Below are 24,838 nucleotides of genomic sequence, written 5' to 3'. Positions count from 1 at the left end.
TTGGGGGTACATAAAATCCATCATTTGCATTTAAATGTAGATACAATACTTGCAAGTAAAATACATATGTATCGTTATTGTGTATTATATAGTATAATTAATAATTGTATATGTATGAATGTGACAGAGAGGAAACAAGAAAGAAAAAAAAAACTATACATATCAATAAATAAATATTAGTGGTATTTGCTCTTAATTTTGTGTTGTTGTTGTTGTTTAAACATAACAGCGATATACATATAAATATACATACAAAGACTTTTTGCAAAAAAAAAATACAATATTAATATTAAAATATAATTGTAATTATAATTATGATAATAATTGTAATGATAATGTGTAATTGTTGTTTAAAACATAGGTAATTATGTATATCAATATTTTTTATATAAATAGGTAATATTTTAATTGAATTTCAACTAATTTTTTGCTTTTCGTGTTTCTCTTCTTTTTTTTTTTTGTTTTTTGTCGATTTATGACCGGGCACTTTTCGAACTCACCCACAAGCAAAACATGTCCACGCCTCTAATAATACATAGATGCATATGCATATAAAGTACTATATAGATATATAGATATCGATGCCTATGGTTAATGCGTATCATTGTGTAGATATAATTCGTTATCATTTCTTCCAAAGGATGCTTGTGGTGTGTGTCCTTTTGCTGCTGCTGTTTCCGTTTGTGTTTCCGCTTCTGATCCATCCTCGACTCGATCGCCTGCTGCGCCGTATATTATGTAGAGAGCTCGGTGCTGCCGCGACGCACCATATTGAGATCACTGAAGTCAATCTCCTGCGATTCGATGGATTGTATGGACGCGCTGCGTAGCTTTGTGGCCGGAAACTTGCCGCGACTTTTCAGTGCCGTCAACTGTGCAGCATGGGGAAATGTTGTCCGGTTAGTGACCTTTATTTTTGCTTGTATCTTGTATTTGTATATATATTACTTGTATGTAGAAGGTGCACTACGTGTATATGATAGTGTGTGTGTGTGTGTGTGTATGTGTGAGTGTGTGTGTGTGTATGTATGTGTGAGTGTGTGCGTGTGTTGTGCATGCTAAAGCTATGTGAGTGTTACGAGAATACGAATATAGAGTTAGACATATACAAATGAATCTATCTTTAGTACTACTGTGAGAATTTCAAGAGCTTAATGTGAAATGAAGATGAATTGTGTTTAATAACAATAAAACTACTTTCTAATTAAGGCAACAATTATGGGAATTATAAGGCAATAATAAATGGAAATTTCAAAATTTTAAAGCGAAAAGCTTATTTACATAGGCATACATTAGCATTACATTTTGTGAAACTGAATTGTAATAGTTTTATAATTTCCCAGCTTCACTCTTCATTGATTCAGAGATTAAAAAATAAATATATTAATTGTTAATCGCTCATTTAAATCAAAGTGTGTCAAAACTTTGTATGTAATCAAATTTTTCCTTACAAAAGTTTTCATTTGAATATTTCACGATTCGGTAATGAAAGTGAAGAGTGTAGACTTCGATAAAATGGTTGTTGTCTTTGCTAAGCAAGACAATTTTACGTTAAACAACGTAAAGAGCTCTTTAGCTCATAGCAGAGCAGTTGCTCTTTATAATGGAATGAATTAAAGCTGGCAAGCAAGCGGTAAACTAGATAAATTTCAAATTGATAAGACAATGAATGATAGTAAGTACAGTGAAGATCCGTCAATTTGAACTGGGCAGCAAATCAATTTTATAGATGTATAATTTACAAATACGAAATTATCTCAATGGTTTGGCATGCAATATAAATTAAGTAAAATAACTAACTCGGTTAACATGCATAATTAATATTCATGTATGTATAGAAGAAAGGAAGAAGGCATGCATATTAACATTACATCAATTTTATGTAGTTAAGCCAACTAGAAAGAGAGAGCAAGAGACAGAGAGAGAGAGAGAGAGAGAGAGGAACACTAGCCATGAACTATGCTAAATACTAAGGCATAAACAATAATACTATCTAAACAAATGGCAGGGAGGAAGTAAGGGATGAATTTATAGACACCTGATATTAGCTTGCGGTCGTAATTTGTTTTCGTATTTGTTGGTTGCCGTTGTTAATTTGTGTGTGTTGAATTTACTTTTGACTTTTGTTGTTTTAACTGGGATTAAGGTAGAGATGCTTTTGCTTTTGGCTTTGGTTTTGTTATTGTATGATGGCTTTGCTGTTACTTTAAATGTTGGTTTTCTTTACTTCGTCTTATTATTTTTGTTTTCTTTTTTTTTTTAGTTGTAGTTATTTTGCTTATGTGATCGATTAGCTTAGCTTATCCATTTCCACGGTTCAGTGTCGGGGCTGGTTATTGGCGTGGGATACTAGAGAGAGCGCCAACACAGCGTTTATCATATTGTGTGTTGTATTGTTCGTGTTTGTTTTTGATTTTTATGGTGTGAAGAAAGAGAGATTCAATGAGAAACAACGAGATTAATATCTTGAGCAGTTACAAAGTACCCAACAAAAAAGTACAAAAAAAAAAATAAAGATAAAGCGGAAAATAAAGGGGGAAAGCTTTCTCGAGTTATTTTCAACTGCCACACGTAAGCGTTGTTGTTGTTTTTGTTGATTTTAGAGGGCGGGCTGAAAAGCAGTTAGCATGTTTCCAATCGGATTGCCACGTTTTGATTGCGCTTTGTTGTAGTTGGTGTTGTTGTTGTTGTGGGTGCAGGAGTGTGTTGCAGTCAGGAGTGTATGTGTGTGGATGTGAGAGGTGTTAGAAGTATGTACACGGTCAGCGTAATTGGTTCTTTTGGGTGCGCAGCGTATATGATATACATATATATATATTTCTTGTTGTTTTGTTTTTGGGTAAAAGCCCGTAACCGTAAAAAAAAACAGCCGAAACAGAAACGAAGTAAGGATAACAACTGCGCATAGCGCAGTCAGTCTGACAGAAGCTCTGCACAATACGAACCTCCGCCTTCATGTCAGCCAACCTGTCCTGCAGGTCGCGCACCTTGTCCGAATCATCCAGGTTGGCGCGCAGCTCACCCTCGGCCAGCATTTCCGAGTTCTGCAAATCACAAATGTAATCAATCAATCAAAAATCGTATTGAATTTGTAATGGCAAACCTTTGTCTCCAGTCGCGATATCTCCTGCTTGAGTTCGGCAACCGTTTGACTCTGTTCGGTGAACTTGATTTTCACATTCATCAGCTCATCCTTCATGCGAGATTCCAGATCCGAGTATCTGCCGAAACCATTTCAAATTTAGTTGCTGTCGATTAATTAGCATTTGCAGACGACAAACCTGTGTTGCTGTTCACGCGCCTTGTTGGCCAGCTCCTTTTCCCGGGTGACGGCCAGCTCGAGCTCCTCCTTGAGCTTCTTGTGCTCCTCGTCCTGACGACGCAGCTGATTCGTGGACACTTGCACCTGTGTCTCCAGCTCCATAACCTTGAGTCGCAGCTCCTTCAGCTCGGTGAGCGTTTCCATCTCACGTATGCGCGTCGTCATCAGCTCCTCCTCCAGCTTTTGCGTGTGCTCGGTGCTCTTCGAGTTGTCGAAGAAATTCGTCAAGAGTTTCTTGGGCGTGGAATCCACCGAGGCAGCGGTGTGCTCATTGCGCTGATTCTCGGCCAATTGACGCTGCCACTGTGTGCTCAGCTCCTGCACGCGCTGCTTGAGATCCTTGAGCGATAGCGAGGCTTCGGCTTCGCGCAATTTGCTGGCAATCAGCTCGTCCTGCAGATGGGCCACCGAATTGTCGGGCGTGGTCTCGCGCAGCGTCTTCTTATCCTCCTCCAGCTCCTCGACCTTGGCCTTCAGATTGCGTATCTGATCCTCGCTCTCGGCGGAGCCTTGTCGCACCTTGACCAGCTCCTCCAGCAGACAGGAGACCATCTCGTCGCGCTGCTTCAACGCCTCCTCCTTCATGCACAGCTCATCGATGGATGACTGTCGCGAGTTGTTCTAAATGCGAGGACGAAAGCAGGTCATATTAAAATGTTGCAGTTGCTTTTGTGAATGGAGCTTTGCATGCAAATGTCTGTCGATATTTATCGATAGTTATTAACTACTAATATTTAACTATGTATACGCTTGCAGAACTTGATGAGGACAACATGCTCGTCCGTCGTATTCAGATTTCAAATAATATTTCAATTTACTTTTTTAAATTAGCGAGTAAAAACTAGTTAGTATTGTTGAAATGTGTTTGTTAGTAAAGTTATCGATAGTAGCGATAGTTCGCTTATTGACTAATTAAATGCATAGTAGTACAAGTAGTTATACAGAGAGAATGGTATTACTATAATTATTAAAAAGCACGCACATGTACGGGTTAATAGTAGTCAACAATATCTCTAATGTACTTCGGCATGGTATGTCGTATGTCGTATGGACAGCAATGGGGCAACGATAACAAAACATGCAAAATAACTGTATACGTCGTCGTCGTCTAGATTATAGACCTCGCGATGTACAACAACAACAATGCACATAACTAAAAGTATATATGTAGTATAACTATGTACAATAATTTGTATTTTTTTTTTTTTTTTTTTTTTTGTCGTAGAGCCTTGCAATACTTACGCTATCGATTGAAACGTTCTGCGATGCGTTGCGCAAATTATATATTGTATTTCATAGTGTTTTTTCGTTTTTTTTTTTTTTTGCATTTATCATTTGAATTTGTATAGATTTGTGTAAATATGTGTGTGTTAAAGCACCATAACCATAAGAAACAGAAACAGAATAGAAAGAAAGACAGATAATGATTAACAACGTAACTTTCTCGATGTCGTCATAATTTCTCCTCACACTTTAGTCACAAAACAACAGAAGGGATCTCGAGAGAGAGAGAGAGCGAAAGCGAGAGATTACTTACATTCTCCTGCAGCCGCAGACTGAGACCACGCACTTCCTCGTTGGCATTCTCCAGCTGATGCGACACCTCCAGATAGGAACGTCGCAGCTGCATAAGCTCCGTTTGAATCGCATAGCTGTCAACCAAGAGAGGAAAATTCAAGTTACAATTTACAAAATTGAAATGAAGTGTACTATCGAACGCACCTGGTTTCCTCTTCCTCGGCACGCGAGACTTGGCCACGGACCAAACGATCCGCCAGCTCGGCGCTCTCGGCCTCGAGCAGCTCGTTGCGCTGCTTCAGGAGACAATTCTCGCGTCGCAATCGCCGCAGCTCGACCATCTCCTCCTGTTCCTTTTTCTTCAAGTCTTGATACTCTTTCTCCATTTTCTTCATGCGCTTCGTGTTGATCTTGAGCGAATAGGCGAGATTGAAGAAACCCTCCGGATCCGCTTCGACACGGCCGGGCAACTCTTTTTGAAAGAACTTGAGCATCGCCTCCATGTCCAGGCACAACAGCGACTCCTTGCCCGTCAGCAGCAACGCGAGCGCCACCTTGAATATGAACTCCATGCCCTCGCTGAGGAAGACGTCCATGATGCGGCAGCTGAGGTTCACATTTAGCGTGGTCGTGTATAGGGTGAGGAACCAGCTGGACGCATACATGGTGGTCTGGAAGCCTTGCTGCTGGAAATGTATATGCATATCGGGTATCTGCTCCTGCACCAGATTCTCCAGCTGATACATGCACAGTCCCAGCTCCGACATAGATGGCTTGAACATGTGACGCATGCGATGCTGTTGCATGATCTGCACCAGCACGGCGAACGCCTCCTCCTCGGGCATCTGCATCAGCAGCAGACCGACAATGAAGCCCGATCCCTGGCAATAGCCAACCTCACGGTCGTGCAACGAATACGCTTTGATCACATTGAACAACGCCTCCTGGCCGGGGCCGTCCTTCTCCTTGAAGAAATCCACCTCCGGATAGGTGCGTGCTATGTCGCGTCTGATCACTTTCTCGCAAGCGGACGTCGCCTTAATGTATTCCGCATACTGTTTCTTATCGGCATCGGCGGCGCCACTCAGCTGCTGCCACACGATCGCCCGAAAGTGATGCGGGATGCCGCGACGCACCAATTCGCGTACACATGGATTTTTGCGCTTCAAGGCGCCTTCCCAGTCATTCAATATGGATGCCCAGGTCGTCCAGATGTCCTCCTCGGCCACCGAGTTGCCGCCTAATTTAGATAAAATGGAATATACAACAGGTGAGTAATGCATGATTGGCATACTAAATAAGCACACAAACATACAAACAAAATGAAAGGAAAGCCTACTCACTTGATGTTAGACTAATTTGGCTCGTGTCGGAATTCTTGCGACTGTGCGTGGAGTGCAGCGAGTTGAGGCTCTTGGCATCGCTCTCGATCAGCTTGTTGGCAGCCTCCAGTTTGGCCAGCAGATCCATCTCTGATGTGGGTAGATTCTCTTCACCGCTTAGGACCTTCACATCCATTTTCTTACTGCTATCCGGGGGTGTTGTGGTTGTGGTCAGTGTCATTTTCTGATGCTGACACGTCACCTCAACCAACCAATATGTCTTTTGGCGGGCTGCTCTGTTCTTCCTTACTCGTTACTGGTTGCACGCTGTTGATTACTCGTTAATCGTTAGTCGCTACTCGTTACTTGCTCTTTTTCTCTTTGTGCTTCTCGCTACTCGTTGTTGCTGCTTGCACTCGGTTGTCGCTGTGATCTCTGTGGCTGTGATTCAATGCTGTGATGCTGCGCTGACTGCTGCTGACTGTTATCCCTGTGGGGTGATCTCAACGATAGCTCCGTGGATGATGCATAGCTAAGCTCAGCTCAGCTCCTCGTCGCAGCACTTTGCGCTCTGTAAGCAGTTCAAGCAAAACACATTGGCACTTGGCATTTATTGATAACAATTCAAGTCGATCAAAATTAATGGAGTCTTTCATACAACCATACACTTGTATGTAATTATGTATGTATAAGTATGTACAATGTATGTAGAGTGAGATGTACGTATAGTAGAATAGTGGAAATTGACAAGTTAAGCGCACTTATCGAAACACCAGACTGACAGACGTCAAGTTGAACTGAATTATACATTTCCCTATCTGCTTATGGCTTGATAAACTCAAACTGAGCAGCATGAATATGTATGTCTATACAATCCATGCAAACAGAGTGAATGTGAATGTATCAATGTGAATATGAGTGCGTGAGTGCGAGTGAATAAGACAAAGAATAAGAGTTAAAGTTTAACTTGTGTATTTTGTGTATGTGTGTGTGTTGTTTGAGTCGTGCGACCCAAAAAGAAATGGATCAAAACAAAACAAAAATGACAACAACAACAAAGCAAATACAAAATGAATAAAATAAAAGAATACAATAACAAAAAAGCAGAGACAGAAAACCCGTCTGGGCTTTTACGTCGCCTCGCTTCGCCTCATGCCTCAGCTCGCATTTAACTATTAACAACTGTCTACATATACGCCAAGTATCCATCAGATACATCAATCCGATAGATACCCAGTACATCGGAATGGTCCACATTGGTATGCATCGAGTGAGGGCGGACGGCAGGCAACGGGGCGTTGTCACAAAAGTGTCCCTGACCGCATTGTCAATTTTGATGGTCAGGGAATCGCCAAGGGAACTGCCAAAGTAAACAACATTATTTTCATGTTCAGCTGACACCAATAAGAATCGATAAATGCCAATGGAAGCCCCTCTAAGGACAACTGCAAGAGCTAACGACAATCGATTGATGTCAGTTAAAGTAAGCTAACGCAATCAAAATTGAATGCAATTTATTAAACAATTCGATAAACTAATTGCATTCGCTTTGTTTGCTCACTTTTTTAATGATTCAGTGATTTGATGATTCTTCATATTCACATGCCTCTTTTCTATACAAATATTGAGCTGCAATTAATAACTAAACTGACGACAATTGTTTCGTTTCTTTTGTATAAATTATATTATATATAGATTCAAAAATAGTTCAATATAATGTGAAATTTTTTATACATTTTTATTGCAAATTAGATTTTTGCCAAGCCTCATTGCTTTTACTTTTTGTGGTCCAATTATTAATTTTATAATTCTATAAACTAAAAACACTTTTCAGAAATGTATTATTAAAGATTTCACGATTATAACTTTATTATTCATGGCTGCGATCAGGGAAAAATTGTATAAGTAAGAAATGGTTTTATGTGACAAAAAAAAAAAAACGGCTGCTGAAGTCGGATTAGTTAATTTGGTTGACAATATTGACATATTTTATAATCGATGGAACATTTTCAATTTAATAGTATATTGTTATACCAAATACGGCATTTGGTAGGATGGATTTAGTATTTCTCTTGAGAATTTTGTCATATTTTATATTCGATTTTACATTTGTTGTCTTATTTGTCTTTGTTTGCTTATTTCCTTAACGAATAATGCATTTATGGAATTTTTAAATTTCACACCTAAATTTACAATTATTTCATATTTATTATATTAATTTACATCTTCCTAATTAGAATTTCTATAAACCTCATTTCTGATCAAAAATCAAGTTCCACCAATTCCTCAAACAATATTATGGAATTTTTTTTTAAATATTAACACAATTTAACTCGATGTATAATAAATTGTTGTAAATTTGTAAATATAAATTCACATTTCGACAAAACTTATTACTATTTCAATAGTTACAGCAACTCGCTCAATAATTCTAATTGTTAAATATTTCAAATTCCCAAAAATATTTGCAATTATTTTTATAGTTTGTTTTTATATACCATATATTAAATATAGAGAACTGCTTTTAATAGCCATAAGGTTTGACACACATGTTACAAATGTGTTAGTCATGCTTGGATAATATAATATGTAAAGACTTGACTTGGCAGAGGCATTTGACTTAAGCTTGAACTCAATCTTGAATCAATTTGTATTATTTGCGAAACGTGTTCGGTTTACAGAGCTGAAATTTGTTAACCAAGTGAAAATATCACTGGCTGATTGAATTTCATTAGATATCTAGACAATTACTGCGTACTAAATTCTGTTCTTCATCAATGAATTATAATCGAGAGCTGTGAGCTTAACGTATAATAAATTTCCTTCCTAATAACGCCCCCGCACATTGTGACTTGCGCAATCATTATGCTATAATTTGATAAAAACCAAAAACAAAAACGTATTTAATAAATAATAATAATAGAACTACTATATCACAAATGTACCCGCACTCTAAGTAGGTGTATTCCAATTCTATAGTTCAAAGTACACCACACCGCAGAAACACAAAATAAAAAACAAAACAAGTAAGAAAGTTACAGTCGAGTGTGCTCGACTGTGAGATACCCGCTACCCATTTTTAATAAAGGTAAAATATTGCGGTATCATTTTCAAAATATACCGAAAACACTAAAAAAAATACTAAAAATATATCAAATGATATGTTTGGTATATCGATATAGTACACCATTTAAAATATACCATAGACGGCACAATGGACCAGATTATCGGCCAAAGCAACTCAGACCCCTAGTAAGTAGGCGTTTTCGCCCATACAAAAGTATTTCTTTAATAACTTCCACAATTTTTATCTGATTTTCAGGAATCATAACTACTATAGTAATTATTGAATATACCAAAATTCGTAACTCTAGCTTTAAAATTACGCTTGTTATTCTATTTTTTTGATTTGCGGGGGCGGAAGTGGGCGTGGCAAAAATTTGAAACAAACTTGATCTGCGTGCAAACATAACAAATGCTGTCGAAAAAAAATTATAGCTCTATCTCGTATAGTCTCTGAGATCCAATGTTTCATACGGACGGACGGACAGACACACAGACACACAGACGGACAGACGGACATGGCTAGATCGTCTCGGCTGTTGACTCTGATCAAGAATATATATACTTTATAGGGTCGGAGATGCCTCCTTCTACCTGTTACATACATTTCCTGCCGGCACAAAGTTATAATACCCTTCTACCCTATGGGTAGCGGGTATAAAAATTTTGTCTCCCCCTACGAGGCAGAAGACACTCGATGAAATTAATAAATATGTTGCGTATATCAAATGTCCATAAATGACTTGTGACTAAATGCAGTGACAGGTGCGTCAACATTTTGGTGGAAGCGAAAGCAAAGGATTATGCTGAATCAGACTGACACAGAGAACTTTCATTTACATGGAATAAGGTGTTGGACTTGTTTTTTTTTTTGTTTTTGGGGGGGAGAGAGAGACAATGTGTCAAAGAAGCATGTCTGCTGACAGCAAACAATGAAGCGATTGTAATGCACAAGAAGCCAAGTGAATAAAAAAAAGAAATAATAATAAGCGCGTTCTTATCAAAATGAGAAATGGGCAGCAAACAAAACAAACAGACAAACAAAAATAAATAAAAGTAAGATATATCGAATGATATTTACACGCAGTTAACTAAAGTTAAGTTCGACAGCTTATCTTATGGTGTAAGTGTGTGTGTGTGTGTGTATGTGGTGTGTGTGTGTGTGTGTGAAACAAGTACATACTGATCGATATGCCTGGCGTATGACCTAAAGTCGCCAACGCTCGCCGATGTCGCAATGTCGTCTATGGGTAATATCGTTTAAAGCAATTACACACTTGTTGCCTCCCACACACACACGCACACACACACACAGTCGCGCACTCACTCACACACACGTAGGAAGCTTGTTAAGGGGGCTTGAATGGGTGCATGGCTAACAGCAATAGGGAACAAAGAGCGAGCAGAGCAGGAGAGACGACTAACGGCATACTCATACCCTGTAGACATTTCGATGCTCAGGTGGGGTATGGATGACTAAACAGCCTGCGAATACTTGACGTAATGTCAAATTTTTAGAAAAATAAAGCAAGTTCATAACAAACGATAAGAGAAGTGATAAATAAAAGAAAAATCATTGTGCGATTGAACTCTCAATGAAATTGATATCAAGAGAGAGAGAGAGAGAGGAGAAAAAGCTGATAAGTGATAAGATTGATACCCTGCTGTGTCCAGCAAATGGGGTATACAAAGGACGCATGCCTTAAGAGTGTCAAGACAGACATTTAAAATAAATCTAAATACATACCCTATATTAAATAAATAACCAATGGGTATACAATACTCTACAGATGATATGTAATTAAATAAAGTTTCAAAAAAATATTTCCCAAGCTCATTCTTTAATTTTTGCAGCTGTCCCAACATTTAATTATCTTCTTTTAACCCATAAAAATACCAGTTTGTGAGAAATGTTAAATACTTTTGCAGTCATTAGCAGAAGTAATAAAACAAGACTTGCAGTCGATCAAGTCCTTTTCGCATTTATTTTGATATGTTTGTTTTGCTTTTTTTTGTTTTTTTTTTTTTTTTTTTTTTTTTTTTTTTTTGCTAGAACAGAACACACAAAAATTGTCGTGTTTAGATCAATCAAGCGCTTGCTGCCGGCCGGACAAACATTTCCGTGAATGAAGCCAAGTGGAAACCGAGAACCAGACACACAAAAAAAAAAAAAAAAATGAAAACAATAATAATAACAATAAACAACATTATGATGATGATAAAGGCAAATAGCTGAGGGGGGAGAGGAGGTAGATAAAAGGGGGAAACGTTGCATGAACGCTTGTCATATAAAATGCATTTGCACAAATTCAAAGTCGAAGTCAGTTTGCGAATGCGGTTCAATGTCGTCGTCGTCGGCTTAGACATCGTCGCAACAAAGGAAAAAAATTTGAATGCAAAAGGAGAGCAACAAAGACAGAGAGACCAAGAGAGAGAGAGAGAGAGAGAGAGGGAGAGCGCTTAATAGTGGGTATGTGTATGGTGGAAGCGACAAGCAACATCGACACAGTCAACGATACGTTACGATACGTGTTGATTAGATTTCGAAACAACAAACACAACACAAACACACCCGCCGCGAGTGTATGTGTGTGTGTGGGCGTGTGTGTGTGTGTGTGTGTGTGAAATCAAATCGCAAAAAAGCCAATATGAAATAAGGTTAGTTTACTCAGTACGTGGAGATACGTGGAGTCGAGCAGACAGGAGCGTGAAACACGCAGCGGATAGCTAATAAAACGAAAAGAAAAGCAAACCTACAACAAATAATAATATAAATAATACAACAACAACAGCAACGAACAACAAAAGCAAAAGAAACTCTAACGAAATACGCGAAACACGCGAAAAAGCAAAGCAACAACAAAAACAACAACAAAAGGTAATTAAGTAAACGAAAACAAAGCAAAAGCCAAGGCTAAATGCGTCTGCGTCTTTTGCATTTGTGGCTCATGCGATTGTTGCTCGTCTGTCTAATGCGGCGAATGCAACAAGTGGCAGACACACATACACATACATACATACTATATAGTAGTACTCTACTATAATAAGGCAGCTACTTGATCAGTGAGTACAACTGATAAGCGTTCTTCGTTTCGTCTGCCGGGTGTCTGTGCCGCATTTGTTGTCATACTTCAAATCTCCTCTTCTGGTATTTTTTTTTAATCTTTATTTTAGTTTAAAGACCATCAACATTCAAATCTTGTGCGTCTGCTATAAATATTGCTGACAAAACTTCATCTTTTTATTAATCTTTATTTCAAATTTAAAGACAGACTTCATTCATACTTCATATCTTGTCCGTCCGTTCTTTTTTATTTTTATTTCAGTTTAAAATTTCTGACAAAAATTCCTCTTTTAGTATTTTAGGTTTAAAGTCAAACAACATTCATACTTCAAATCTTGTCCATCTGCTATAAATCTTGCTAACAAAATTCCTATTTAGTATTTTTTTAGTATTCTTCATCTACTTTTTCAGTTTTAGTATTCTCTTAGTATTTTGTATATGCTTATTTTAGTTTAAAGGCCAGCAAAACGTGTCCGTCTGCTATAAATATTGCTGACAAACCCTATCTTTTAGTATTTTTATATACTTATTTTAGATTTAAAGACAATCAATGTTGATACTCCAAATCTTGTGAATCTGCATTCATACTTCAAATCTTGTCCATCTGCTATAAATGTTGCTAACAAAATTCCTCTTTAGTATTCTTAATCTACTTTTTCAGTTTTAGTATTCTCTTAGTATTTCGTTTAAAGGCCAGCAAAACGTGTCCGTCTGCTATAAATATTACTGACAAACCCTATCTTTTAGTATTTTTATATACTTATTTTTGTTTTAAAGACAATCCACATTCATACTTCAAATCTTGTGCGTCTGCTATAAATATTACTCACAAAAACTCCACTTTTAGTATTTTTTTTTAAGTCAAGCAACATTCGGAAGCATTCGCAGTCCGTTTTGGGCAACAAAGCAAGCGTGTTTATTAACGACTTTTGATGGTTTTTGCTTTGTGTGTCATCGCAACAGGTTCAAGCTTAATTGCTGCGGGTTGTAAAACACGCAGCAGTTATTTGCAAAACACAATGACAGCCAAGGCAGCGGCAACTCCAGCAACAACTGCAACACAGCAGCATCAGCATCAGCTACAACAACAGGAAACATTCGAAGCACCCGCCACACCGCCAACGCCAACGGAAACGGGAACGGGAACTGCGACGCCACCCAGCGAGAGAGAAGAAGATGAACTGAGTGAAATCTTCTTTGTGGAGAATCGCAGACGGAAACAAAACATTAAAATCCAGGTGAAACTTTGCATCGATGGCGTCTACTTGCGTCGCGAGACCACACAACAAGATCACATCAACGAGCAGCTGATAAGGATCGAGGACATTATCGGATCCAGCTGCGGACCGCGTCTCAAGAAGCGCGCACGCGGCGGTCTCAACTCCTGCAAGAATCCCAGCAAGCAGATACAAGAGGACGATGTCGAGCTACCGGAAGATCAATCGCCTCCGAGTAAAAAATCGAACCGAAAACAGACGGCGAGTGGCGACAAGAGCGCCTATCTCTATATCTATGCGTATCTGAAGAAGGAGAAGCCGCTGCGACGCGTGCAAACGCTGCGCATTCTACGCTTTCGCTCCAGCGATGTCTACGCCGAGAATCTGGCCACAGCGCAGCGCTGGCATCGCACAATCAGGGAGTATAAACAGCGCAGCGGCACCTCGACCGAGGGCAAAAAGCTGCTGATACTTCTCAATCCCAAGTCCGGATCGGGCAAGGGTCGGGAGTTGTTCCAAAAGCAGGTGGCGCCACTGTTGCGCGAAGCGGAGGCCCAATACGATCTGCAGATCACAACGCATCCGCAGTACGCTCTGGAGTTTGTGCGGTCCCGCAAGGATCTCCTCGAGCGTTATGCGGGCATTGTGGTTGCCTCGGGCGATGGCCTCTTCTATGAGGTGCTGAATGGGCTGATGGAGCGCATGGATTGGCGACGCGCGTGCCGGGAACTATCGCTGGGCATCATACCCTGCGGATCGGGCAATGGTCTGGCCAAGAGCATTGCGCATCACTGCAACGAACCGTACGATCCCAAGCCCATACTGCATGCCACACTCATCTGTGTGGCGGGACGTGCCACGCCGATGGATGTGGTGCGCGTCGAGTTGAGTCACCGTGACAAGCACTTTGTGATGTATTCGTTCCTATCGATCGGCTGGGGTCTGATCGCCGACATTGATATCGAAAGTGAGCGTCTGCGTTCGATTGGCGCCCAACGCTTCACGCTCTGGGCGATCAAGCGTCTGATCACGTTGCGCACCTATCGCGGCAAGTTGTTCTACTTGCCGCAAAAGGAACAAAAGGAGCAAAAGGAGACAGCAGCAGCAACCACTCCCGAAAAAGTGCCTTCACCTCGCCCCTCGCAAGCGCAAGCGGAAGCCGAATTGCGATTGAGCCGTAGCACAAATCGATCGCTGGCCCGTCGATCGCTTCCCGTTCCAGCATCACATCGTCCCATCAGCGAGTTCAAGGATCTGCCAGATGAGTTCGACGATGTGCAGCTGCGCGACGATGACAATGATCAGGATCAAGATCAATTTGCGGATGCACTGTCGATAACCGATCGGTCGATTTATCGACAAAACGCCGACAGTTGGCACTCGGCGGTGTCACGTCGCACCGCCTACTATTCGATGGGTGGCAACAGCACACGCTCCAATCGCAGCCGCCTGAGTGTCGCCCAGAAGATCGAGGCCGCAAATGCCGAGTTCATGCAGCTGGTGCCGACAGGCACGATGCCCGCTCTGCAGCTCCCTTTGCCGGCGGAACAGGGCTGGATCTGTGAGGAGGGCGACTATGTGATGGTGCATGCCGCGTACACAACGCACCTGGCATCCGATTGCTTCTTTGCCCCCGACTCCAAGTTGAACGATGGCCTCATCTATCTGGTGATCATTCGGGCTGGCGTCGGTCGATCGCAGTTACTCAATTTTCTGCTCAGCATGCACAATGGCACCCATCTGCCCGAGCCGGAGGATCCCCACATACTTGTCGTCCCCGTGACAGCATTTCGCATTGAACCGAGTGGCAACAACGGTATTCTGACCATCGATGGCGAGCGTGTGGACTACGGACCCATACAGGCTGAAGTATTTCCGGGACTGATCAATGTAATGACCACAACGGGGCAATGAGTTCATTTCTTTTTATACCCGCTACCCATAGGGTAGAAGGGTATTATAACTTTGTGCCGGCAGGAAATGTATGTAACAGGTAGAAGGAGGCATCTCCGACCCTATAAAGTATATATATTCTTGATCAGCATCAATAGCCGAGACGATCTAGCCATGTCCGTCTGTCCGTCTGTGTGTCTGTGTGTCTGTGTGTCTGTCCGTCTGTCCGTCTGTCCGTATGAAACACTGGATCTCAGAGACTATAAGAGATAGAGCTATAATTTTTTTTCGACAGCATTTGTTATGTTTGCACGCAGATCAAGTTTGTTTCAAATTTTTGCCACGCCCACTTCCGCCCCCGCAAATCAAAAAAATCGAATTACAAGTGTAATTTTAAAGCTAGAGCTACGAATTTTGGTATATACAATAATTACTATAGTAGTTATGATTCCTGAAAATTTGGTTGCGATCAGATAAAAATTGTCGAAGTTATTTAGGAAATACTTTTGTATGATAAAACGCCTACTTACTAGGGGTCTGAGTTGCTTTGGCCGACAATCTGGCACATTGTGCCGTTTATGGTATATTTTGAATGGTGTACTATATCGATATACCAAATATACCATTTGGTATATTTTTAGTATTTTTTTAGTATTTTCGGTATATTTTGAAAATGATACCGCAATATTTTGCCTTTATTAAAAATGGGTAGCGGGTATCTCACAGTCGAGCACACTCGACTATAACTTTCTTACTTGTTTTTTCCTACGTTTCTTTTCACCTATCAATGTGTGAGTGTGAGTATGTGTGTGTGTGAATGTGTGTAGTTCGATAATGCACTTGACTAATCGATTAAGACTGTATTTAATTTTTTTTTTCTTTTTTTTATCTACTACTTTTATCGAAGCGTCAACTGTTAATTATTTTTAAAGCAAAAATATAACCCAAAAATAAAGTAAAGCGTTACACAACGTTAACAGTTGCCAACTATGTTAAGCAAATGGTAATTAATTAACAGCCTGAGTAATAACAGTGATCAAACAACATTTAATGTTAAGCAACTGTCCTAATACCCTAAGCTTCAACAATTTAACACTTCATGTTGAACAATTAAGAAATGTCGATAAAAGTATTAATTTTGCTCAAGACTATTAATAATAAAGGTAAAGATCGACAGCCAACTGTTAATTATTTGCTAAACAAAGATATAACAGAAAAATAAAGTAACGCGTTACACAACGTTAACAGTTGCCAACTATGTTAAGCAAATGTTAATTAATTAACAGCCTGAACAATAACAGTGATCAAACAACATTTAATGTTAAGCAACTGTCCTAATAGCCTAAACTTCGTGTTAAACAACTAAGAAATGTCGATAAAAGTATTAATTTTGTTCAAGACTCTTAATAAATGTAAAAATATATAATTTCAGCTGATAAACAATATCGCTTTCATGCACATAATTAAAGAGTTGGTTGAAAAATAAATTGAGTTATTCCGTTTTTTTTTTTATTATTATTTATTAATCGAATCAAATCTGGCGTATTACAAATAAATAGGCTGGGGCAATTAACAGGCCTTCAAGGCAAACCCGAATTATTTATTTTGATACCACATAACTGTTGGTTATTTAATAATACCCGCACTTAAGTCAGCTCTCCTGTCATCCATCAGCTGCAATTCTATTTTTTTGTTTTGTTGTCGATTAGATTGGTGTTTATATGGCGCAGATTGGAGCTCATAAAGCTCACAATGGGATTTGCTGCCAAAATCCACTGCAGCCCTATCTTTATTATCATTACAAATGTCCAAATGTATGAACGGTAAGTATATACTCATTGTGTGTGTTCTACCTGTGTCCACATATTGTGCAAACACATTATTGAATGCCATTCGAAAATTTTGAAGAGATATCAGTGCCCAGAGCTCGACACTGGGGCCAATGGTCGAGTGCTCTTAATGGCTTCACTCTTTTCACATTTAGTTAGCAACAATTTGCGTTCGCATCTGATAAACAACAATTTTCGGGATTTATGGCAAATGACGACGGCGACGGCTCAACTGCAATGCTAATCTGCTGAGCAATTTGGAATCTTTTTTTTCGAATATCACACTAAGAAACGAACTGGCAAATGAAAGTTGCTCAACTTGGTGACTTACTTTAAATTTAAAATCCAGTTGAAATCCAGCTAAAAACCACAAGACAACAACAATATTGCTAAGTTTTGCAAACATGTATTTAAGGTTGACTTTCAAAATTGTTAAAATAATTAACCAAACTTGTGTTGGAGGGAAAATCCCAAATGTTGTACACTTATTGTAGACGCCAGTGTAATCCCTATCGAGCGCAATTATTTATATATTAACGTCTTTTTAGAGCAGCTGCAATATGTAGTACACTTATTATGGACGCCACTGTACACCATTTGATAAGTTGCGCAAAAAGTGTAGCATACTTTTAGGCTAGGCCAAAATATAATAATACGTATACGCCGTCGAGTGGGGGCGAACACGACGACAACTCACAGATGCATGAGCTTCTGTGTACATATGTACAATAATTGTTAATTAATGGGACCATCACGATGTAGGCAATAATTAACATGCTGCAAGTAGCAAGTGGCAAGTGGCAAGTGGGATCTGGGCAACACAGTGTATAGTTAGTTTTCTTTCAAGATGCCACATTTGAAATGAGTTTTTAAAGTGTGCTTTATACTTGATGAGCGCGCGAGTCAGCTGTCTATACATTCACATATACGTATGTATGTGTGTGTGTGTGTGTATGTGAGTAGTGTGTAGGCACACTTATTTCCAGTCTGATTCATTCATAAATTATACATACATCAACATACACCGAACACATGTGTGTGTCTGGCTGGCCCCAAAACTTAACGGCAGCAGCCAAGAATGAAGCAAAAAAAAAAAAAAAAACGAAGGAAACAAAATAAATATAAAACCAGCTAACACGACTTGAATTCATTTCGGATGCGGTTTCAAGTAGCCACTCGAGTTAGTCACACACACACAGACACACGCACACACGTGCACACATTCAACTAAATTTGTAAAGACATAAAAATAGAAATGCGATTATAGAGTTGCACATTTGTATTGGCCAGCTAATATATTGTTTAATAAACGTTCAAATATGTGTGCCTACAAATTGCATTTCATTCGGCGGCTGCCAGTTTCCCATCTAAAAATGTCGGCCTGCCCCTGCCCCTGCCCCTCCGCATATACATACATACATACATACATAGCTCTTTCAACATTTCCATTCCATTCTTTCACCATCGTCACCCAGTTGAATCTGCAGGCAGATTGTGTGGGAATTAGTCAGAAACCTGCGGGCGACAGCAACAGCGACGTTGACGGTGACTGAAGCTTTAACTTTTGTTTAGCTGCCGCTTTTTTTTTTCTTTATCTGTGTGCGCTCTCAGCGATACCCTGCAATTGCAGACTGAGTATATTTGTTTCTATTTTTACAGACAATCTTTACGGAATTGCCAGCATTTCTTATGTTAAAATAAAAATAAATATACATCATTTTATTGTGATAAGACAGTCAGTCGGTCACAATAAAACTATAGTTTTATAGTTATACATCTATGAAAATGATGACTTGCCTTAATTAGAGGATATCTGCTAGCTTAAAACGCCGCGCTTGCGTTTGACATTTTTTTGAAAGTTGAGATGAATAATGCATTCGCCATGCGATGGTTTTTAGTATCAGGTTGTTTAATTTGCTTTTCAGCATTTTATTTTTTTTGTATTTATTTTGTCAATTTCATTCGCTTTATTTGTTCTGATAATCGAATACTTACAATACTCGTTTTCATTTCCAACTGAATTGTTGTCGTTGTTGAATTACTCTTTTTATTGTTACTGTGGTGCAATGAAATGTCAAAGCTCTCTGTGGTTAACAGAAACGTGCGAAATGCAAATCTATTTTTAATATTCCCCTCAAGTTTAAAGGGCGTCATATGCGTTAAGAGCACGGATATTATTTTAACCTAATTAAAAACGAACTTATGGAGCGGTGGCTAAAGTGGTAACGACGTCAGCTTTCGAGCTCGTCACGTGCGTTTGCCACGCCCTAAATGCCCATGCCCATGCCCACACTTGACTTGAGTTGGTCAGCTCATATTAACATACCTAATTTCATTTACTTCCCTCGCTCACTCGCACGCTCTCTTTATTCTTGACCAAGCCCCGAAACTTGGTCAACTTGTTTGTCGTTGGTAACTGTAGCTGTCATTTGAGACATGAAGGATATACTGAGATATATTCTATATACTGTATTCAATATAGAATATACTATATACTGTTTTTTAGTATATGTTCTGTAGATGCAAGAACAATATACTAAATAGTATAGGAAATAGTAATAGTAAACTAGATAATATATACTATAAACTATATATCAAATACTATATACCGAAACTTGGTCAACTTGTTTGTCAATGGTAACTTTAGCTGTCATTTGAGACATGAAGGATATACTGAGATATATACTATATACTGTATTTAATAGAGAATATACTATATACTGTTTTTTTAGTATATGTTCTGTAGATGCAAGAACAATATACTAAATAGTATAGGAAATAGTAATAGTAAACGAAATAATATATACTACAAACTATATATCAAATACTATATACCGAAACTTGGTCAACTTGTTTGTCAATGGTAACTGTAGCTGTCATTTGAGACATGAAGGATATACTGAGATATATTCTATATACTGTATTCAATATAGAATATACTATATACTGTATAGTAGTAGTATAGCAAATAATAATAGTAAACTAGATAATATATACTATAAACTATATACTGTATGCTATATACTATATACTATATACTATATACTATATACTATATACTATATACTATATACTATATACTATATACTATATACTATATACTATATACTCTATACTATAAACTATATACTATAGAGAGAGGGAATGATCACGTGCCAGACGTCAAAGAGAAAATGCAGAAAAGCAATTGAAAAAAAAGGTAATTGACGAGCTACAAAAGTATCTGGAACTTAATGGTATCTGCTAATGAGTTTACGTATCGGCCACCACAGAATGGGGAAGTGTACATACATATACATATGCATATATAGATAGGTTTATATACAATACATAGTTGTGTATGAAAGTGTGCACAAGTGGAAGTAGATAGCGACGAGCTGGCAGCAAAGCGATTGCAGCGCGCGTTTTAATTGTCAATCAAAGACAAAAGCACGCGCTGTTTTAGTTCTATTTGAATACAATCATCATCATGCTTTTCATTTTATCGCTTCAAGTGCAGATGCATCCAAGTTAATGGAACAAACAGAATGCATCTGCATCTGTATCTGTATCTGTATCTTTATGTATGAATGGGGGCGGGTATTGCGATCAATGGACAATAAATAAAGCGACGCCCTGGACTTTTCTGCTATTACATGAACACAAACAACTAGAACAACAGCAACCTGCAAACTGTAAACTGCAAGCAAACAAACAAGAGCGATAACCATTTGGAAATGCGCCACACAGCTGTTAGAGAGTCGAGTACAGTGAAGTTCAAAATAATGAGAACCGTTTCCAAACTTTATTTCTTGGAACTTGCTTAAGTGTGTGCATTAGAATTTTCGATTTGCTCTCTTCAATAATTGACCATCAAAATTATGTTTACAACAAGATTTCAAACTTTACTGGATGCAAATAATACTGCATCGATACTTACTTACATAATAAGCAGACTAATTGTTATTACCGTATCCATACAATGACCATTGCAAATATTTTACGAGACAACTTAAGTATTACAAACACGTCCGCCGAGAAAACGTAGACCAATAGGATAAAACTTGTAACCATTCCATTCTGTTTTATATTTTGATATATATTTTAAAGTATAAACTATAAAATAATTTATTCCATGAATATTATAACTTATAACAATAGGATATGAACTAGCCGCAAGGTCATCAGCACTTTTTATTTAGTTTTTTTCATATTTAAAAAAAAAAATAGTTGTGCAATTATTTCTAATGACACTTTTTTTAGGCCTTTCCATTAACATCAACAAAATATTCTAAAGCAAAACTACGTGTATCGCATTGAGCGATTTTTAAAGCACATATGACAAATAAATTTATGATCAATTTGCGACAAAAGATCGATTTTATTTTATTGCAAAAGTGGCACAGTTTTGTGATTTTTGCCTTTCGCAGCTGTATGTGATAAAAAGTTGTTATAAACTGTTCAATCTAGCAATTGTTTTGAACCAATTAAGTTCTCATATATGTATTTATAGATGATAAATGGTGTTCTTATTATTTCCAACACGTCTGTAGACGTCTTTGTCTCTCTTCCCTTCACTCGCCCACTCTTTGTTGGCCCCTTTCTGCTCACTCTTTCCCTCTCTCGCTCACTCTTTCACTGTTCAACATTGCGACATCAGCATCGTTTGAAAGAGAGCAAAATGTAACAGCAACAAGAGAGGCTAATGAAATTGATCATATCAAAATGAGGCCGAAAAATTGTAACGCTGTTACGGCAACGGCGAAAACAACAACAACAACAACGACAACAACAACACAAACAACTCCAACTCCAGCAAATAAAACGTCAAAACGCACAAAAAAGCTGAAAATTGTTCGAAAAAATGCAATTCATCAAAATGCCAGCTTTAAAATGCCGGCACGTACTTTATGTACATACATACATACATCCGCATTTATGTATGTACATCGCTATATATTTATGTTTGTCGGTATGTGTCTGACATGCATTGCAAACGTTGCAAGAAGTCAACAACAATAAACAACAATTTGGAAGTGATTGGCAACAATAACAACACCAACTACAATTGGTAACGCGGCACAGCGCAAGCGAGACAGAGAGAGAGAGAGAGAGATAGAGAGACAAAGATAGATAGAGTGAAGGGGAGAGGGAAGGTGGTAGAGAGTGGGAAGGCGGCAAGTGGAGCTTTTAGCGCAACTGGCGGCTATTGTTTTGTGATGTTTTTGTGCTGTTGCTCATTTTACATAACGTTTCAACGTCTTTTTTTTTTTGCAACGAACAGGAGGAGAAGGCAATTATGCACGTGTGTGCGTGTGTGTGAGTATATTTGCAGACACCTGTATACATATGTATGCATTTATGTTTGTATGTCATTATGTCTAATTTGTTTTTGTTTTTGTTTTCATGATGCCGTTGCCACTTTTCGTCTCAACATTAGCAAATGCTTATTGTTGTGTTACTTTATTGTTGCCCATGTTGCTGTTGTTTATCCCACACACATTCACGCACACACGTACACAGAGACGTGGCTCATTTCTCAAGTGCAAATCGCTTCTATTTTTTTTTTAACATACATATTTTCGCGGCTTTTCGAGAAGGTCAAAATGCTTCAACAGCAACTAAAAACAATAAAAATTATAATAAAATGTAGACAAAAAAAAACACACCTACATAATTTGTTGTTATTATTATCTATGTACAATAATAATATGCAAAACAGCTCGAAACACTTGTGCAGATAACTTGACAACAACAAATACAACAGAGATCAACTATACACACACACTAAATACATAGAAAGAGAGCAGTGTGTACATATTTAGTTGGTAGAAAGACTATAACTTCTAAACAAATTATGCATACACTTGCAAGCACATACATATGTATGTATATGAGTGTGTAAGCTGTCTGCGAAGCATGAACATACATAAATAAATAAACACAGAAGAATATCAAAAAGCACGCGAGGCGTATTCACATACATATGCACTATACACCCATACATAAGTATGTACATTTGAATGTAAATACATGTACATACGTACAAATGTACATTTATGACCATACCACCCATGCAAGGTGGCATCGCTGCGCTGCGCGCACACAAAGTGGAGAGCAAGAGCAGCTAGAGCGAGAGCGAACGAGCGAGCAAACTGCTAGAGATTGGAGAGTTAGAGCGAGTGAGAGCTAGAGCAGACGCAGCCGATGAAGTTGAATTCAAAGATACAAGGTTACAACAACAAGACAACAAAGCAGCTGATGTGGTAGGAAATGGGCATGAAATAAAAAAGCAAAAAAAAAACGGCATACAAGAAATGTAGCAGCAGAATTTTCTCCAATTGGAATTTGGGAAGCTGCCACTGTTTGCATTTGTTGCCGTTAACTATTTGATGAATGCGCGCAAAAAAACATCAGCAAATGCAACTGATGTTTAAAAGCGAACGAAAAGAGAAAATTCACACACAAAAAATAAAACAACAATAACAAAGCACAGCAACAACTCTATTGGACGTGTATAACTAGAAAGTTTCGAGTTTGCAATTTGATGACGTTTTATTAACAAACACACCATACATACATACATATGTATGTACATTTGAAACTACTTTGGGCTTCAGTAGGTTGGTTTTGGGTGTGCGTGTGTGAGTGTGTACATAGAATGTATATATGTAAATAGTAAACACACCTGCTTCAGCACTCACCGTTATATCTGCTTCTTCTTCTTATTGGTGTTCTAAGCGAAGATGGCGAAATTGGCAGACAAGACGAACGACGAGCGAACGCGACGTCGTCGGTTTTTTAATCAAATGTACATCCAACTGCCATGAAATTGTTGTAAGACGACAAGGTGTATTTTTTTTTATTAAATTTCACTTAAAATTTGAACCGATTTTGATTATTTTTTTGTTGTAAACGTCACTTCTTCAGATTGGCCGCACACACACTAACGAACACAAGCTCATATACATGCATACATATACACACTGGTGGCTATTATTTTCTTATTGGAGTGTAAGTTGTTGTGTTACTTTTTCCTCGTATTTTTCACAATTGCACATCAGCCAATTGCTTTTGATTTAATACACTTGATACATGTAGTAGCTGAACTTATGGCTACCGATAAAAAACAAAAACAAAAAACAATATCATTCGCAATCTTTGATTAAGTATTTCGCTTTGGCGTTCAAGTTTTCAATGTTTGCTGAATTTATAAACTGAGCAACGTGACCGCACCGTCGATTACATCAATTTACCATTTTTCTTTCAAGAATATACTGCATGATGCAACGTTTACAGAGCTGCTTAAAAATATACTAAAATGTTACAAGAAGCCGCCACTATTTGAATTCGTGCTTTGTCTCTGTTGTTCTTTATTTTTATTTAGAGTAGCTATAACCAGGACTTCTCTTTCAGTGTAGTAAGTTGGAATTCATTCAATTTTAATTTTAATCACCAATATCTAAAGTGTATGTAACTTTAAAAAACGTACATGCATGAGCTATGTACAAACAGCAATCTGCACTTTTCAATTTTCAGTGGGACCGCTTGTAGCATTAGCAGGAAAATCTGCTAATTAACCAGCGACTCCTTCGCTTAACAGAAATCCACTAAAAACTCTTACATACAAC

At 38.4% G+C, this 24,838-nt stretch overlaps 2 protein-coding genes across 6 annotated transcripts; one reads left to right on the top strand and one right to left on the bottom strand.

Annotated features, from left to right (window-relative positions):
* Positions 1 to 283: 283 nt before the first annotated feature.
* LOC117577779 (ecotropic viral integration site 5 ortholog) lies at positions 284 to 24,421 on the bottom strand. 5 transcript variants are annotated; one of them, XM_034262699.2, is made up of 9 exons: positions 23,896 to 24,420; positions 6,184 to 6,733; positions 5,045 to 6,080; positions 4,860 to 4,974; positions 4,565 to 4,582; positions 3,282 to 3,943; positions 3,104 to 3,221; positions 2,946 to 3,044; positions 284 to 872 (listed from the first exon to the last, which is right to left on the bottom strand). In XM_034262699.2, exons 2-9 carry the CDS (start codon positions 6,401 to 6,403, stop codon positions 735 to 737), a joined length of 2,406 nt encoding a protein of 801 aa, XP_034118590.1. In that variant the 5' UTR covers positions 6,404 to 6,733; positions 23,896 to 24,420; the 3' UTR covers positions 284 to 734. The 5 variants fall into 5 exon arrangements, with proteins under 5 accessions (XP_034118590.1, XP_034118589.1, XP_034118591.1 ...); XM_034262698.2 differs by having other exon boundaries at positions 23,912 to 24,420; XM_034262701.2 differs by lacking the exon at positions 284 to 872 and adding an exon at positions 2,196 to 2,349 and having other exon boundaries at positions 23,912 to 24,421.
* LOC117577780 (sphingosine kinase 2) lies at positions 11,696 to 15,451 on the top strand. The gene is made up of 2 exons (XM_052008636.1): positions 11,696 to 12,103; positions 13,253 to 15,451. Exon 2 carries the CDS (start codon positions 13,309 to 13,311, stop codon positions 15,418 to 15,420), a length of 2,112 nt encoding a protein of 703 aa, XP_051864596.1. The 5' UTR covers positions 11,696 to 12,103; positions 13,253 to 13,308; the 3' UTR covers positions 15,421 to 15,451.
* Positions 24,422 to 24,838: the final 417 nt, after the last annotated feature.

This window comes from Drosophila albomicans, chromosome X (genome assembly GCF_009650485.2).
Source record: "Drosophila albomicans strain 15112-1751.03 chromosome X, ASM965048v2, whole genome shotgun sequence".
Taxonomy (NCBI): domain Eukaryota; kingdom Metazoa; phylum Arthropoda; class Insecta; order Diptera; family Drosophilidae; genus Drosophila; species Drosophila albomicans.
Note: the sequence above shows the minus strand (reverse complement) of the source record. Positions and strands in the feature narration are given on the sequence as shown.

Bases quoted from the DNA above. Each gene is read 5' to 3' on its own strand.
- LOC117577779 (XM_034262699.2), bottom strand. From the start codon at position 6,403: ATGACACTGACCACAACCACAACACCCCCGGATAGCAGTAAGAAAATG. The intron at 4,975-5,044 runs GTGCGTTCGATA...CTTGGTTGACAG, and splicing joins GCCGAGGAAGAGGAAACCAG to CTATGCGATTCAAACGGAGC. The intron at 3,045-3,103 runs GTTTGCCATTAC...TGTGATTTGCAG, and splicing joins TATCGCGACTGGAGACAAAG to AACTCGGAAATGCTGGCCGA.
- LOC117577780 (XM_052008636.1), top strand. From the start codon at position 13,309: ATGACAGCCAAGGCAGCGGCAACTCCAGCAACAACTGCAACACAGCAG.